The 17,325-nt window shown below is 33.6% G+C and overlaps 1 protein-coding gene across 1 annotated transcript; it reads left to right on the forward strand.

Moving 5' to 3' along the window:
• The first annotated feature begins 3,466 nt into the window (after positions 1-3,466).
• On the forward strand, positions 3,467-17,317 carry LOC141654868 (uncharacterized). Its single transcript, XM_074461982.1, has 8 exons — positions 3,467-3,614; positions 5,394-5,461; positions 5,537-5,814; positions 6,008-6,204; positions 15,170-15,371; positions 15,545-16,638; positions 16,740-16,895; positions 16,992-17,317. The coding sequence occupies exons 1-8, from the start codon at positions 3,467-3,469 to the stop codon at positions 17,315-17,317; spliced, it is 2,469 nt and encodes an 822-aa protein (XP_074318083.1).
• The last annotated feature ends 8 nt before the right edge of the window (positions 17,318-17,325 follow it).

The following is a 17,325-nucleotide window of genomic DNA, read 5'->3' on the forward strand; positions in this document are numbered from 1 at the left end:
GTGAGGTCATATAAAATTTTCAAGGTCAGAAACTTAGTTTAACTATTTTTAGCATTTTAATTCCCATTTTAGACATAAAAATGTAATAAAATGACCAAAATTCCTTAAAATGAGCAATAAATTTTCATAAATCGTAAAAATGACCTAAAAACATTTTAGGACCAGAATATATAGCATGTAAAAATTTCCGTGGCTTTATCTTCATAAAACTCAAATTTTTAGTTTTATATGTTAACATTTTAACTCGGAAAAACAATAACCGATTATGCATGCAACATCCTTATGCTCTGATACCACTTTTTAGGTTCATATACCTATTATTAGACTCTTCTAATAGTGAACAAATTAATATTTTAATTTCTAGTTCTTTAGATCTAGTGCATGCATAACAAAATAAGAGATTTATAAGAAAACAATGTCCCTTACATTGTAAATTTCGGTTTATGGGCACAAGTAAGGTCTCCTACCTTCACTTGTTCTTGAGCTATAATGAGTAATAGGATGATCCTCCAAGACTTCAAGTATAGAAGCCACTCCTCTTGATTGCACCCAAGATTATCCCTTATCTCCACTAAATAATATTTGCTAGATATTTGTTTAGTAGTTTACCTTAAAATTGATTACTAAAACTCATATATTACACTAATAATATTAGTAATTTGATTTGAACAATTTGGATCATGATTTCTCTAATTTTGGAGAAAGATGAACAAAGTATGAGAGAGTTTGCATGTGTGAATGTTGAATGTGTAAGAAGGTGAAAAGAAAGAGCCAAAACTACTCTTAAAAGAGTAGTATGGCCAGCCAACATAAGGCCAAAAGAGCATCTTCTCTTTTTCTTTTTCTCTTATCAAAATGTAGGTAGTGTAAGGCTAGATTATGTAGGTGTTATTATTTAAACATTATCACATAAAATAATATCACCCACTAACACCTTCCACCTCCATTATTTCGGTCCAACACATAAAATGGATTACCATTTTATTTTGTCAATTTGTCAATTGTCGCACAATATGTCACATGTAGTATGTTACATGTTATTAATTAATTTAATGAATATTTATCACATAAATATCATTTTATAAATTAATTAAATTACATAAAACAAATTGACTAGTGATACTTGATCACATAAATAAAATGGGTCATATAATTATAATTCACAACATCTTGTAATTATAATTAACCATTCATTTTTATCTCTATCGTTTCTCAAACAATAAGCAATTTTAGTAATAAAGCATTTTTATTACTAAAATAAATCTTATTTAATCCCATTACAATAAGATAAGTATATTCTCTCTCACAAATTGAATTTTGTTCAATTTTAAGGAATTGATTAACTTGTATCATCATACAACCAATCAACTTTACAGATAAGGGCATCATCCTTTAGGTGTGACCTTAAGGGATCAACTGACCACCACCGTCCCACGACAGTAACGTCAAACTCTAGCAAGCCAATCGTTACCGATTAATGTTGATCAGTTGACTATATAAATGAATCATCCCTTACGTATTCTTATTATGAGATTTAATTATGATATTAAATCATGTGATCGCACTATTGTTGAGGACACATTTTCCAACAGAACCAGGCGAGGAAGAGACCCTACTTATAGAACAAAATAAAAGAAGGTTTGTATTTTTATACTCAATTACGTGTTATCTTCCTATTATCTTCCTATACTAGTTATGGTATTGATGATTTGTTTAATTATTCCTTTGACTCAGTAAAACGAAAGGTAATGCGAAGACCAGAGCCAGGAAGCCTTCAACATAAACTACTCTCATAGTCGATAATATATCAGATTTAGTATCATTAGGATATAGTTAATATCTAACCAAATGGGTTTGGTGTGGTGGTTGCTCACCTCATCCCTTAACCATGAGGTCAGGGGTTCGATCCCTGCCTATGGGAATGGAGCAAACTCTTTGGCCAGCCGTTTACCTCTTCGTGAGAGCACCCGCGGCGAGGGGATTATACACTGTTGTCGACGGTGGACACCCCGGTTTACACCAAAAAAGGATATAGTTAATATCTCTCAAAACTTATTAGTTGATTATTCTCTTTAGTTTTGTAATGTTAAAGTTCAGTATCATTACTATTTTTTCTTTCTATTTCAGCTTATTTATATATCAGTAGGATATACTCACTTTTCTTTCAAAACTTATTAATATGTTATTCTCTTTGGTTTTATAATGTTAAAGTTCAGTATTATTACCAATTCTATTTTCTATTTCATACGAAATGCTAATTGTTAAAGCCACACACAAATTCAGCACAAACATACAGATTATGCATACAGATCTGTAAACAATAATACAGATCTGCATGTAGATCAAAATAAGAGTGCTAGCTCGGCAGAAAAAGTTATCAAATAGGACTCTGAAAATTTCAACCTATATACACACAAACAAAAATTAGACTAAAATGCCCTCGGCTTTGAGCTAATTCAACTTTGTTATCCAAGGTTTTCTAATTCTACTTTGGCAAGCTCATGCAATACAATGAAACATATCATAGATTGGAGAAGAGACAAAAAATATCGGAGCTAGGAACATTTAAAGACACTAAATTCACAGCTAGAGCACAAGGGATACCAGTAATATACAAATAATACAACCATAGAAGTGCAGGTTACGAAGAAGCCAATACCTGAGACTGAATAAAGTCCACAAGCTCCTGTAATCTTGCAGTTTGCTGAGTGTAAACTCCACTGGAGTTAACTTCTAGCGCTGGTAGACTTTCCAAAATTATTTGCAAGTAACTCTGGATGAGTGTTACAAATTAGTTCCTCATTAAGCCAACATCATCAGGCAATGTTTAACTGAAACTAATCATTACCATTTTTACTTTCTATATCGGCAAATTTATATATTTGTCGGATACCCTCACTTTCTTTCTGTCTATAGATCTACTTTCTTTTTGTCTACAGACCTGCAAGGAGATCAAAATAAGAGTGTTAGCTAAAGTAAAAAGTATAATAGAAAGTAGTCTATTCAGACAAATGGTTCCTTTAAAAAACTAACCAAAAAAATAGTATATTCAGGCAAAGTTAGAGAATTGCGTGGAAGACACTCATTAATTGTGTTCCTATCAAAGTGACTGAAATGGAAAGCTACCTAATAATAATGGATGGTACTTAATATCATGAACTTTATTTAAAAATATTACACCTTAAACGTCCTAAATGGAATACAATACTAATATGTACTAAATATTAGCAGATAATTATTATTATGGACTCGGGTAAAAAAAGGTTACACCATACCTGACCGGTTAAGTATTAGGTTCTTTAATATGAATAGGAATAGGTTAGAGAAGCGTCTCCTTTACTACCTCGGAGTAAAAAAGGTATTATTTTATACAGTTTCGATCATGGTAGGACACATAATCCTCCTCATATATATATAGTAAAGGTCAACTAAGAAAATCAGACAACAAAAAGTTCTAATATCAACGATGGATCCCCAATCAAGGAGACAAGAAAGACTACAGAAACGAAGACGCATAGAACAGACACACCAAAGAAGAATGGGAGACAACCATGCAACACAGGATGTAGATATTCCCTCTACCTCAACACAGGAACCAACAGTTCCACACCCAGGTACGCTTAAATACCGTTGTGATAACATACTTTGCATCAATGGATTAGGTATGATTGTTTTTAATTTGGTAATAAATTAGCCGACTCACTAATTTAGATTTGTGTTAAAATAAGAATTAGTGTGACAACAACTAACTCAAGTGTCCTAGATTGATAAGGGGATTCCGGCTTATCCTCAAGTCTCAACTAATCATGCAATTCAAGTACTTCACCCTTAAGTCTAAGAGTAATCACAATATCTCCAAAGGATTGTACTCCATGTCTCCATGAAAACCCACAAATAAAAAGGTTAAAAGTTGGCTTGGGCAGGCTTTATGCAAAAATTATACTCCACAAGTATGTTTTCATTCAATATTTATGCATAAAGTATTTTTTTCATGCACTTTTGGGATTAGTGGATAACGGTACCTACCTAATTATGATTATAATAAGGAAAAATTACAAATAACCACCACGTGTTTGCGTATTTTTACAAATTACCACCATGTATTTACGTTTTTACAAATAACCCCCACACTTTCACGTATACTCCCCAATCACCACCGTATATTTGACTCGAGGCTCGTTTTTCATATTTTCCGACTCTTAAATTAACGATTTATCTGAAATACCCATATTACCCTCATGTTTTTCTGAAAATTCACCTAATAATCAATCCAACCTATATGCTTCTCTGGAAATTCAATCTTCATTGTCTTCAACAACATCTTCATAATTATATCTCAACTATAAATTATTATCATTTTTAATCAACAATTAATCAAAAATTTCTCACTACTTTCTCTCTAGTTCATCAATGGAGAAAACCTTCACACCTCCATTGATACACCAACAACAACATCCATCAAAAATAGCAAAACCTTCATCTGATACCAATATTAATACTCAATTGATTCAACGTATGTTGAATTTTAATCGAAACCTTTCTCCAAATAGGACTATTTTTAAGTGATCAATTTATTTCGTTAAGACCATCTTCGCAATTTGATCTTTTTTCGGTGTCGAAAACCCCGCCATCGTCGTCATCTTCGGGGAGTTATGCGGTTTGCGAAGATGAGTCGGGGTGTGTACTGCGATGTTGAAGGCAACATTGTTGGGTCGGAATCTGGGTTGTTTTCTCCGGGTGGAGCGGATAAAGGGTCGGAAATCAATTGTACAAACATAAATTCAGAATAGGAAAGCTCTGCCAAAAATTGTACAAACTTGATTGCAATTGAATTGATTTTTGGGGTTGGATATTTTGGGGCTAACAATTTGGGAAAGGAGAAAAATAGCCAGAAAGGAGTTAAGAAGTACGGAGTATGTGCTTTGGATGTTTGATGCCTGTTGCCTAATACTGATGGAGGAAGAAAGATTTAGTGAGTTTGGAAATTGATCGAACTTGATTATGAGAAATTGATGATGTAATCGGATTCAGGGAATTGGGGATTTAGGGTTTGTGGGAAATAATTAAGGGAGTATAATCATTTTTGTAGGGAAGGGGTAATCTTGGTATTTAACGTAAATCGTACTTAATAAGACGGAAAATATGAAAAAATGAGTCTCGGGTCAAATATACGGTGGTGATTGGGGAGTATACGTGAAAGTGTGGGGGTTATTTGTAAAAATGCAAATACGTGGTGGTAATTTGTAAAAATACGTAAATACGTGGTGGTTATTTGTAATTTTTCCTTATAATAATTACGTCACTAGGACATTACTGGGAGTTGGGACACCAAGAATTCAATCTAGGAACTATTAAGACTATATTATTAAGGCTATTGTTACTTTTCGTTCCAGGTACAAGGAAGAGAAAGTTTGAATATCTATATTTGGGGGACCCTGAGTATGAATGTCCAAAGTCTAAGGCATTAATGTGGTTCGACGAGCGACTGAAAAAAAACCAGTAATAGATATAATACAAGATTTATCATATGTTGCAGAGACGGAAAGGTAGAATTACGCAGAGGATCAACGAGCTACATCCATCTTACATGGCCCTACAATATCCATTGTTATTCCCCTATGGCGAGGATAGTTACCATACAGAGATCCCTTACATTGATCAGGGTCAAGGAGGAAAAAGAAAGAATGTAACCATGAGAGAGTACTATGCATACAGGGTGCAACTGAGGAATTCGGAAGGTTCCACTCTATTATGTGGGGGAAGGTTATTCCAGCAATTTTTAGAAGATAGTTGTTGTGCCATTGAGTCTGAAAGGTTATGGTACATTAAAAATAACCAAGATAAGTTCCGATGTGACATGCTTAACAACGTGTGTGATGCAGTGGCTAAGGGTGATTGTATGGGTTATGCGGTCGGGAAAAGAGTATATTTGCCACCTTCTTTTACCGGAGGACCAAGATATATGCAACAATGTTATCACTTATCAGGACGCGATGGCTATCTGCAGATGGTTTGGGAATCCCCATTTATTCATAACATTTACAGCTAACCCAAAGTGGCCAGAGATAGAAGCTATGTTACAGCTCATTCCTGGACAAAAAGTGGAAGACAGACCGGACATTGTAGCTAGGGTGTTCAGGTTGAAGCTAAAACAGCTAATGCATTGTTTAAAGAAAGATGAATACTTTGGTGCAACTATAGCAGGTAACAGTATTATATACTTTTCCATAAAAACCACTTTCACGATAAATTAGTAGTCATGTAACATGGTTGATATTTGCAGATGTCTATACAATTGAGTTTCAGAAGAGAGGTTTGAAGGAAATGTAGATTCATATACATATTAACATACTCATATATGTCTAATTAATTTGTCATAAAATAAAACGGATTTTATGCATGCAAACAATAATATAAAAGAGGAGAAAACATGTCCTTACATTCAATATTTCGGCTATATTGGGCACAAGAGAGATCACCTTTCTCTTCTTGTTCTTGAGCTTTTCCAATGGAAGAACAAAGATCTAAGTATAAGATCTCTCCCCAAGCTTTATACCCAAGGCTTAACACTTAATCTAATTAATATTATAAATACTAGTATAATATTAATCTAGTAGAAAAAGACCCAAAATTATTATATACCCTTAATAATTTCGGCTATGTGGGAGAGAAGAAGAAGAGAGAGTTTTTGTCTCTCTAGAAATCTTATATTTTGATGAGTAAAAGAATTAATGAGCATGCACTACCTCTTAGTGAATATTAGGCAAAATAAGAAAAACAAACTCAAGTGTTTTTACTTCCCAAAACCGGTGGGAGTGGAGGAAGGAAAGAGCCAATGCATGAAATTGTTGCTCTTAACAATGTTCATAGGCTTGCATGGCTAGATCACTTTATAATCATTATGTTTTCTTATTTAAAATATAAACACAATATTAAGTCCATTCCCCTCTTATTTTCGGCACTTTACATAACATGGTGTCCATATTATTTTTGTCAATTGTCTATATGTTACATGTCACATGTCACATATATTTGTTATGTAATTTTTAACATATTAAAAATCAACGTATTATCAAAAATACGTCACATACAAAATTGACTTAGTAATTTCACAATTACTCGTACCAGAATATTTTACCACTTTATAAATCACAACAGTTTGTATTTATAATAATTCATTCAATTCAATTGTTTCTTTAAACAATAATTTCATCCGAGTAATGATATAATTTGATTACTCAGACCGTATCTCATTTAATCACATTTCAATTTGATACGTAAATTTTACTTCCAAAATCGCCCGTCAATTTTTCAAGTAATTTAATCAACTCGTAACGTTATACGATTAATTAAATAATCAATTAAGTATATTGCCCTTTAGGTATGACCTAGGGGTCAACGATCACCACCGTCACACGACGAAAGTAATGTCAAACTCTAGTCACCCAATCATTACCGATATATGTTGACCGATTGACAAGAACAAAATTACTTCCCAATTGTATTCTTTAAAATGAGATTTAATAATGATATTTAAATCATGTGATCGCACTATTGTTGAGGACACATTTCCCAACAATCTCCCACTTGTCCTCGACAAGTGTGCGTCACCAATTCTCTTGTCCTATTACTATCTCCCACTCAATGCAAGGTGTCTTTCGTGTCGTACTTGCAAGTGATCATATCGAGAGTGGTTTCCTCGATCTGGAGAATAACCGATTGACCGGACTTATCTATCATAGATACTTTCCGAGCGTGGCCACGCATTTCGATTCATTACTCCTCGAGTGGCCCCGAGATATTGTTTTAACCCTGACAAGGGGATGGACAATTCCTATCGCACTCATTCCCTTTGACTAGCCACAGCCATCATAACCCAAAATATGCCCATTTGACCCCATTTACGAAGGTCGTAGTAACACAAATCAAAGTTAATCAAACGAGCCATCTTAGGTGAATAGTCTTTAGTCAAAAGAATCGACTCATTTGAATACTATAGCAGCTCTTGCCACGACCAGGCTATATAAATTTGCCAGAACTCTATAAGCGGTCATAAGGCCCGACAAAACGTTCCTAACAGTCTGCCTATGTGATCGACTAGTCATCTCACATGACTCTATGGCACTTGAACTTGCCATCAATCGCATCACACTCTAGTTACTTCGAGACGCCACCTCATACAAGTAACTATGGGCAAATACAATGTTAATCCGTGTTCACTTTAACGGGGTTCAATTGTCTCCACAACCCGTTTGGATGTAACAAAGTATAATAAAAGAGTTTTAAAATAAAACTCGAACGACAAATGTGATTATCACATATGAACAGTCAATGCTTGATTACTATTTCATATTCTATAATCTAATTTGATCTTGTACGTAGTTGTTCATTTCAATTCAATTGAAATGACATGACTCATCATGTTTAGCCTTTGAGAAGGCTTTGGTTAGTAGGTTTTATCAACTTCTTGTACCTTACTCAACCTTACTACATACTCGTTTTCCTTTGTAATGTATACATTTGCATTACAAAACTTTCTGAGTACGTGTCGAGATCCAATCAAGACATAGGCCCTCTAGCCTAAGAATAGCTCCCACTGTCTTCACAGTGTGCGGGACTCATCCCTCTTGCACATCTCATGATCGCAAGTGTACTCAATTTCCGTTATAAATATCTCTCATTGTTCTTTATTGCCTAGAACGATTCTAGAAAATCTACTTCTTAATTATCATAGCCACAATGGTATCTTAACCATCCTAATGTGTTTTGATTATGGTTTTGTCGGAAACCATGCGCAACCTCAATTGTCAATTGTCACTTGTGTAACACCCTTACACAAAATTGCATCATAAACACTCTGCTTTACTTTCTTAATGCTTCTGCAAGCACTTAAGGGTAATCTTTATATATTAGGTAAAGATTACTTAAATTCGATTTTGAAAACAGTTCATCATACTCAAAGCATATGAAGTGTTATACATCATTTCTTTTTAATTGATTCGGCAAAATGAAGCAAATGAAATCAATCAAATATGTTCAATTTAATTGAACTAGTCATGAATCTTATCAACATAAGACTTCTTATTGACGCTAATATCACGTGGATTTATCTTCATAAATCTGGATATTAAAGATGTATTGTAATACTCCAAAAGACTTAAATCATTCCTAATGATCAATATGTCATCCACATATCGGACTAATTAAAATTTCCGTAACTCCCACTAAACTCCATGTATAAACACAACTTCTCGACTTATCGAGAAATGTTTTATCACATGATCAAAATGTTGATTCTAACTCATTGATGTTCTACTTAAGACCCTCTCTTAAGTTTCACATTATCTTAGGATTGCAAGAATCTACTAAACTCAAGACATGTATTGAATACATTCCTTCTATTGAAGAAGTGGGTTTTAGATTCACTTGCTATGTATTTCATAACTTCATAATGAAACACAATCCCTAAGAAGATCCAAATAGACTTAAGCATTTCAATTAGTGCAAAACCCTTTGCAACCAATCTTGCTTTGAAATATCTCTTTATTAGTGCAAAACTCTTTGTCACTAATCAAGCCTTTTGTTTCGGATTTTCATGGCTCTAAGCCTTGTATTGAGTTGTGACTTTAAACACTCTTATGTAAGTCATACGTTCATTACTTTCTAGAAGTAATCAACTTGAATCAAACAATTTCTTTTGTAAGTTATAAGCTCTTTACTTTCTTAAAAGTAGCATGAATTCATCATTTTTAACAAGTGACGAATTTAACCTCCTAGGTTTTAAAGAAACAATGTCTTACACAAAACGTCTCATGTAGCCAAGAAAGACCAGTTTCTTGCGACATAACATTCTCTGTCTTGCGACATAACATTCTCTGTGGCATTCTTTGTGGCTCTTGAATAATTTCTCCCACTCTGTCTTCTAAAAATAAACTTGTATTTTAGAAAGACAGCTTCACGAGCCGCAAACCCGTCGTACTCGTGATAATTTAAGAGGGAAAAATGAGCATTTGTTTCTTGTGAAAACTTACAAACATGGTACCCTTACCATTTCATATCACATATGATTCGATTTAGTGGAAAAATAATCTAGACAAAATGATAAAATCCCCAAAAGGATCAAGTAACTCAAAGTAACTTGATCAAAGTCCAAACCTTATCGAATAGCGTTTGAATTCTTTTCCAATCATACATTATCCCATAATGCGTGTTAAGAGAGATTAACTTGTGATACTATATCACATTTCCTTTGGCTTATATCAAAGTCTTCACTTTGATAATCCCATCACGACTAAATCGTGATTCCTTGAACTTTTGAACTTCTTCAAAGTTTTGTCTATTTACCTTATTAAGTGAACACACTAGTGTCAACTTAAATCGTTGGTAAAAGAAAATGATCAACCTATTTTGGATCAATGATTTACAACCTCGATCTCCTTTTCAACCAAAAGGCACGAGACATCTTGCTTTGAATACAAGATACGCATATACCATTAACGATCTAATGGTTTCAAGAGTACTTGATAACTCTTTGCGTTCATCATTCCAAAATTTAAGGTTTAATCTTGGGTTACCAATTTGAATCTTACATCATCTACATGATATGTCATTCTAGTTTGGTTTAGAATATAATCACCTTGATAATGGGCTAGCCATTCATCAAATCGTGGTGTATAGGGTCACAAAAGTGAAAACCTCTTTTGTCTCTTAACAAGTTTATATTCTTATTTAGAGTTTATGCACTTAATAGTCACAATTAAGTACCACTTTAAATCCAAAAACTAGATTGAGTACACAATTACTCTATCTCTCAACTTCATTGTTGCTAGTCGTCATATTCTAATCATCCTATGTATCAAGTACAATGATGAAAACCTCCATTGGTTTCTAATATTGATTTAAGTAGTATTAGCAAAATTTTATGTTTAATCAAATAAACATTTAAAGAAGAAGGTCCCATTAGATGTCCCACAACTAACTTGTTGATTCTTCAATAATTTGGGGTAGTTTCCTTTCTCGTGTCCAACATTTAAGACAATGGAAACTATATCGGTCGGGATTGATAGGTTTAGTATCGTCATTCTCAACAACTTTACCTTTAACATTACCTAGTATCAATTCCATTATAATCTTTACTTCTTGAACCTCGTCCTCATCTTAACGGTTTAAGAGAATGCTCCCACTCATTTCAATGAGTCTTTGCTTTGAGAAGCAAAATTGAATTCATGAAGATTACTCTTCATTTGTTCGTTTTAGTCTTAAAAACTTTCATTGAAGTGGTTGCGTTATTTTGGTCAATTACTTAATTCGACAAAACTAATTACCAAAATAATTTATCGCTTCAAGGTACTTAATTCATTTAAGTATATGAAACATAATCCATTGTAAGTAGATGTGTTAGTCTAGAATCAAAAACCTGTTTGATAATGAATAACATTAATCTATACTCCTTTCAAGAGATCCTTAGCAATGGTTCATTTGAGGTTTTAGAAGCAAACTCATATTTGTCTTTAGTTACGATATTTTAATGGAGATTTGAATCAAAAACGAAATGATATCGTATATGAATAGTGGTAAAGAAATAGAACAATGTGATAACGGAATAGAGGAAAACTTAACATTCATCGTTATATTAATACTTGTAAACAAGTATAGCATTTACATAGTGACCTCTACCCAACTATGATAAATGATTCCAAGATCCAAATTCATATTAACTTGGGCACAGGGTAGCCGATGAAACCCTTATCAATATAACTCGGTGGATTAACTCTTTAATCGATTCTACTTTTAGAACTCTCGGTCGATAAAATTACTCTAATATTTATCTATAGCCCAAAACACATCAACAAGGGCACGGGGTAGCCGATGAAACCCTTATCAATTACTTTTGTTGAGTTCAATCCAAATTTCGAATAAATGTGTCCATTGTCCAAACTCACATTAACTTAGGCACGGGGTAGCCGATGAAACCCTCATCAACATGAATTCGGTGGATTAGACATTTATCACCCACTTCCCCTACGTAACAAGGTTTGTACCCCGGGGTAGCCGAGTGCACTCCCTCGCGAAATAGGTTTTCATGGTTTCTACTATTTGGTAAGGCTATGTCTCAATTGATAGTTTTAGCGAGAGGTCATGTCAATTTATTATCTATCACGTTTTAAGTGAACTAAAGCGGTGAACTACGATAATTCTAATTGACACGGTCGATAAACTCGATAAAATAACAATGCATGTTTAGTTATGGCGATTTAGCGATGCATGTGACATAAAATAAAATGCAAGCATAAAAGTAAATAAATCCTAGTATGGCCTTTCCTAAAATAGAAAAACTATTAATCTATTACATATTCGGAAACCAACTCCATTGGTCCCTTGAACTTCGGTTGTGGCACGCATCTCGAGGTAACACCGTCTTTATGAATCGCCATTCTTGAAGTAATCCGTCTTTTGGAACTCCGGAATGAATAAAATTACATAATAAATTACATAATTTCCTATTATACATTTTTAATTAAAATAAAATAAATCTATTAAATTACAAAACGGTGATACGAGATCACAATAAAAATTACAACCGAATCGATATTCCCATACATTTCGGGAAATATCAATTAAAATCTAAGGCCATACTAAGTAAAATTACATAATTCAAAATTACATAAATTAAAATTATGACAATTATAAAGAAAAATGCAGCATTATAATATGTATGAACATGCTCAATTTTTATGCTAAATCGCCTTTAATTAGCCAATATCATATATTACTCGGTTTTTACGGATTTGCGTGATTTCAACATTTTATAATCACAAAAATACATAAACTCATATTTATGCATAAGTTAATTACCCTAACCTCTTAGGACTCAAAATATAGTCTTCACTAATAATTTTGACCATAATTAACTTTTATTTACAAAATTGTTCATAAATGGACCAAAATTACAAAAATAAGCTATTAAACTTCAAATAAATCCAAAAATTTCAAATAAATTCAAAATTTGAAATTTAAATTCATGAACATTCTGGAAAAATTCCATGACACTCATAATGTTCAAAATCTTAGGTTAAAAATTTCGAAAAATTTCCGGAAAAAACAATGTTGCGGTTTATCGATATTTAATAAAATAATCATAAAAACATGGAAAAAATTATTTTCATTAACTTTTCAATTTTAGATCTGAAAAATACAATAAAATGCAACATTAGACGTTTTTCCTAAGTCATAGATTATGTTTTATTAATTTTACACTAATAATGTCACTATTTATGCTAATTTTTCTTCAAAAATTCATAAATCATGCTAAAAGACTTCTTTATAGCCAATTATTTTACACACATTTTGTAAAATTGCATGTGACAACATATTAATTTTCTATGACCAGATTCGAAATTTAACTCATATTAACCTATTTTTCTCTTAAATCCATATTTAATAATGAAAAATTCATTTTTCGAGCATAACAAGTGCAAAAATTATGAAAAATTACAGGTTATCTCAAAATAATATATGTGATAACATATCCAAAGATCAACTTAAAATTCGAAGTATAGCTAATTTTCGACCAAAAATGACATTTTTATTCATAAAATCACATTTAAATGCCATTATTGTAAATTATGAACAATAAAAATCCGAAAAATTAACCAAAATATCCTAAAACATTTTAGGATCAGAAATATTAACATGCATGTAATAATTTCGTGATATATCATAATAACACAAATTTTACAAGTTTTATTTTGTTATTCATATAACTCGGAAAAACTTTTAACCAATTTGCATGCAAACAACCGTGGCTCTTGATACCGATTGAAGGAAATGTAGATTCATATACATATTAACATACTCATATATGTCTAATTAATTTGTCATAAAATAAAACGGATTTTATGCATGCAAACAATAATATAAAAGAGGAGAAAACATGTCCTTACATTCAATATTTCGGCTATATTGGGCACAAGAGAGATCACCTTTCTCTTCTTGTTCTTGAGCTTTTCCAATGGAAGAACAAAGATCTAAGTATAAGATCTCTCCCCAAGCTTTATACCCAAGGCTTAACACTTAATCTAATTAATATTATAAATACTAGTATAATATTAATCTAGTAGAAAAAGACCCAAAATTATTATATACCCTTAATAATTTCGGCTATGTGGGAGAGAAGAAGAAGAGAGAGTTTTTGTCTCTCTAGAAATCTTATATTTTGATGAGTAAAAGAATTAATGAGCATGCACTACCTCTTAGTGAATATTAGGCAAAATAAGAAAAACAAACTCAAGTGTTTTTACTTCCCAAAACCGGTGGGAGTGGAGGAAGGAAAGAGCCAATGCATGAAATTGTTGCTCTTAACAATGTTCATAGGCTTGCATGGCTAGATCACTTTATAATCATTATGTTTTCTTATTTAAAATATAAACACAATATTAAGTCCATTCCCCTCTTATTTTCGGCACTTTACATAACATGGTGTCCATATTATTTTTGTCAATTGTCTATATGTTACATGTCACATGTCACATATATTTGTTATGTAATTTTTAACATATTAAAAATCAACGTATTATCAAAAATACGTCACATACAAAATTGACTTAGTAATTTCACAATTACTCGTACCAGAATATTTTACCACTTTATAAATCACAACAGTTTGTATTTATAATAATTCATTCAATTCAATTGTTTCTTTAAACAATAATTTCATCCGAGTAATGATATAATTTGATTACTCAGACCGTATCTCATTTAATCACATTTCAATTTGATACGTAAATTTTACTTCCAAAATCGCCCGTCAATTTTTCAAGTAATTTAATCAACTCGTAACGTTATACGATTAATTAAATAATCAATTAAGTATACTGCCCTTTAGGTATGACCTAGGGGGTCAACTGATCACCACCGTCACACGACAGTAATGTCAAACTCTAGTCAGCCAATCATTACCGATATATGTTGACCAGTTGACAGTAACAAAATTACTTCCCAATTGTATTCTTTAAAATGAGATTTAATAATGATATTTAAATCATGTGATCGCACTATTGTTGAGGACACATTTCCCAACAAGGTTTACCACATGCTCATATCCTACTATGGTTGAAAAGAGACGGCGTTGAGTTCAATACCGAGTTCATTGACAATATCATTCATGCAGAGATACCAGATAGCACGAAACACCCTCAATTATATGAAGCTGTTTCAAAGTTTATGATACATGGTCCATGCAGCAAGGCCAATCCCAGATGCCCGTGTATGGTAAACGACAAGTGTAGCAAGAATTACCTCAAATCATTCAACGAGGACACAACACTGGATAACAATGGTTACCCATTATATCGACGACCACAAAACAACAGGTACTTACAAGGGCAATTAACTTCTATTAATCCTTAATAATACCTGGTTCAGTAGCGAAAAGGTTTACTAATATACCTAGAAATGGAACTTAAGACGGTATCTCTAATGTCATTAATTGAAAACGGATAATCGGAGGGACTCAATTTGTTCACCATTTGCCTTTTATATGTAGGTTTATTAAAAAAGGTGACCGGTCCATAGTACCTTATAACCCAGGACTATTGCTGATGTTTGATGCCCACATCAATGTGGAATGGTGTCACACTGCCAAAGCAATAAAGTATCTCTTCAAGTACATTTCCAAGGGCCCAGATAAGGCAACTTTCATGATTAAAGATGATTCTCAAGATGAGGTGAAAGCATACCTGGATTGCAGGTACCTCTCTGCGTCAGAGGCTGCTTGGAGAATTTTTGAATTTGAGATTCAGGAACGATACCCAGCAGTGATGAGGATTCCTGTGCACCTGAAAGGTGAACAAGCAGTGATAATAATGGATCATGACGTACTTCAAGTGGTGATTGATAAAAAGAGCAACGCTGACACAATGTTAACTGCATGGATGAAAAAAAATGCTGAATGCCAATATGTAAGGACCCTAACCTATGCAGAATTCCCAACTCAGTATGTTTGGGGTGACGGATGGCATAAGCGAAAGCAAGGGATGTGCATAGGAAGAATGGCCTATGTCCACCCCACTGCAGGTGAAAGATACTACCTTCGACTTCTATTAAACATTGTAAAGGGAGCACAAAGCTTTGAGGATTTACGAACCATCGGTCATACACTATATCCTATGTTCAAGGACGCGTGTTACGCTCGTGGGCTTTTAAATAATGACAAAGAGTGGGATGACGCAATGAGGGAAGCAAATAAGTGGGCAATGCCGTCGCAACTTAGGGAATTATTCATCACGATGGTTTTGTTTTGTGAGGTCACAGATGTCAATAAACTATGGGAATCTAACTATCTCATAATGTCCGAGGACATTGAAAGGAAGAAAAGAAAGATGTTTGGGGACCCGATGCTGATACTAACTGATGAAGCAAGGATAACATACACACTGATCGAGCTAGATAAAATAGTCATGACGTATGGAAAACGATTGAAAGATGTACGGGATATGCCTCAACCGAAGGAAGAAGACATCGCAGGAATGGAGAACAAACTAATCAGGGGTGAAAAGATGTATGACAAACAACAACAACAACAACAACAACAAGAGCAATGGATGTCGAGAGTAAAGCAACTAAATAAAGAGCAACTATGTAAGCTTAAACGACTTCCAAGGAGTCAAGTTGGATTTATTCAGCGATGAATTTTATAAATAATATAGTTACGCAATTCTGTTTTACCGATACCAATGCAGATGTGTTTGAAGAGGTAATAAAAGCTGTGGAACAGAAAACAGAAAAGCTTATCTTCGTATATGGACACGGAGGGACTGGGAAGACATTTTTATACGGGACCATCTCAGCAAGGCTACGAGCTGAGGGCAAGATTGTGCTCAATGTAGCATCTTCAGGTAATTACTTGCCTTATAACAGCAATGTCTCTCTTGAAGATCATACAATCAGGTCTACATAGTCCATATTTAAAATACTATGTTCACTAATTGCAGGTATTGCCGCCTTGCTGCTATCGGGAGGAAGAACAGCACATAGTCGATTTGACATCCCAATCGAAATGTTTGAGGAGTCCACATGCAATGTTAAACAAAATAGCCAACTAGCCGATCTACTAAGGCAAACTTCTCTAATAATATGGGATGAGGCGCCAATGGACCACGGGCACGTTTTTGAAGCAGTTGACCGTACAATGAGGGATATATTAAGTTATAAGAACCCTGACGCAGCTACAAAGCTGTTCGGGGGAGTAGCGGTCGTACTTGGTTGTGATTTTAGACAAGTTTTACCGATAGTGCAAAAGGGGGTAGACAAGATATAGTCCGAGCG

This window comes from Silene latifolia, chromosome 5 (assembly GCF_048544455.1).
Source record: "Silene latifolia isolate original U9 population chromosome 5, ASM4854445v1, whole genome shotgun sequence".
Lineage (NCBI taxonomy): Eukaryota > Viridiplantae > Streptophyta > Magnoliopsida > Caryophyllales > Caryophyllaceae > Silene > Silene latifolia.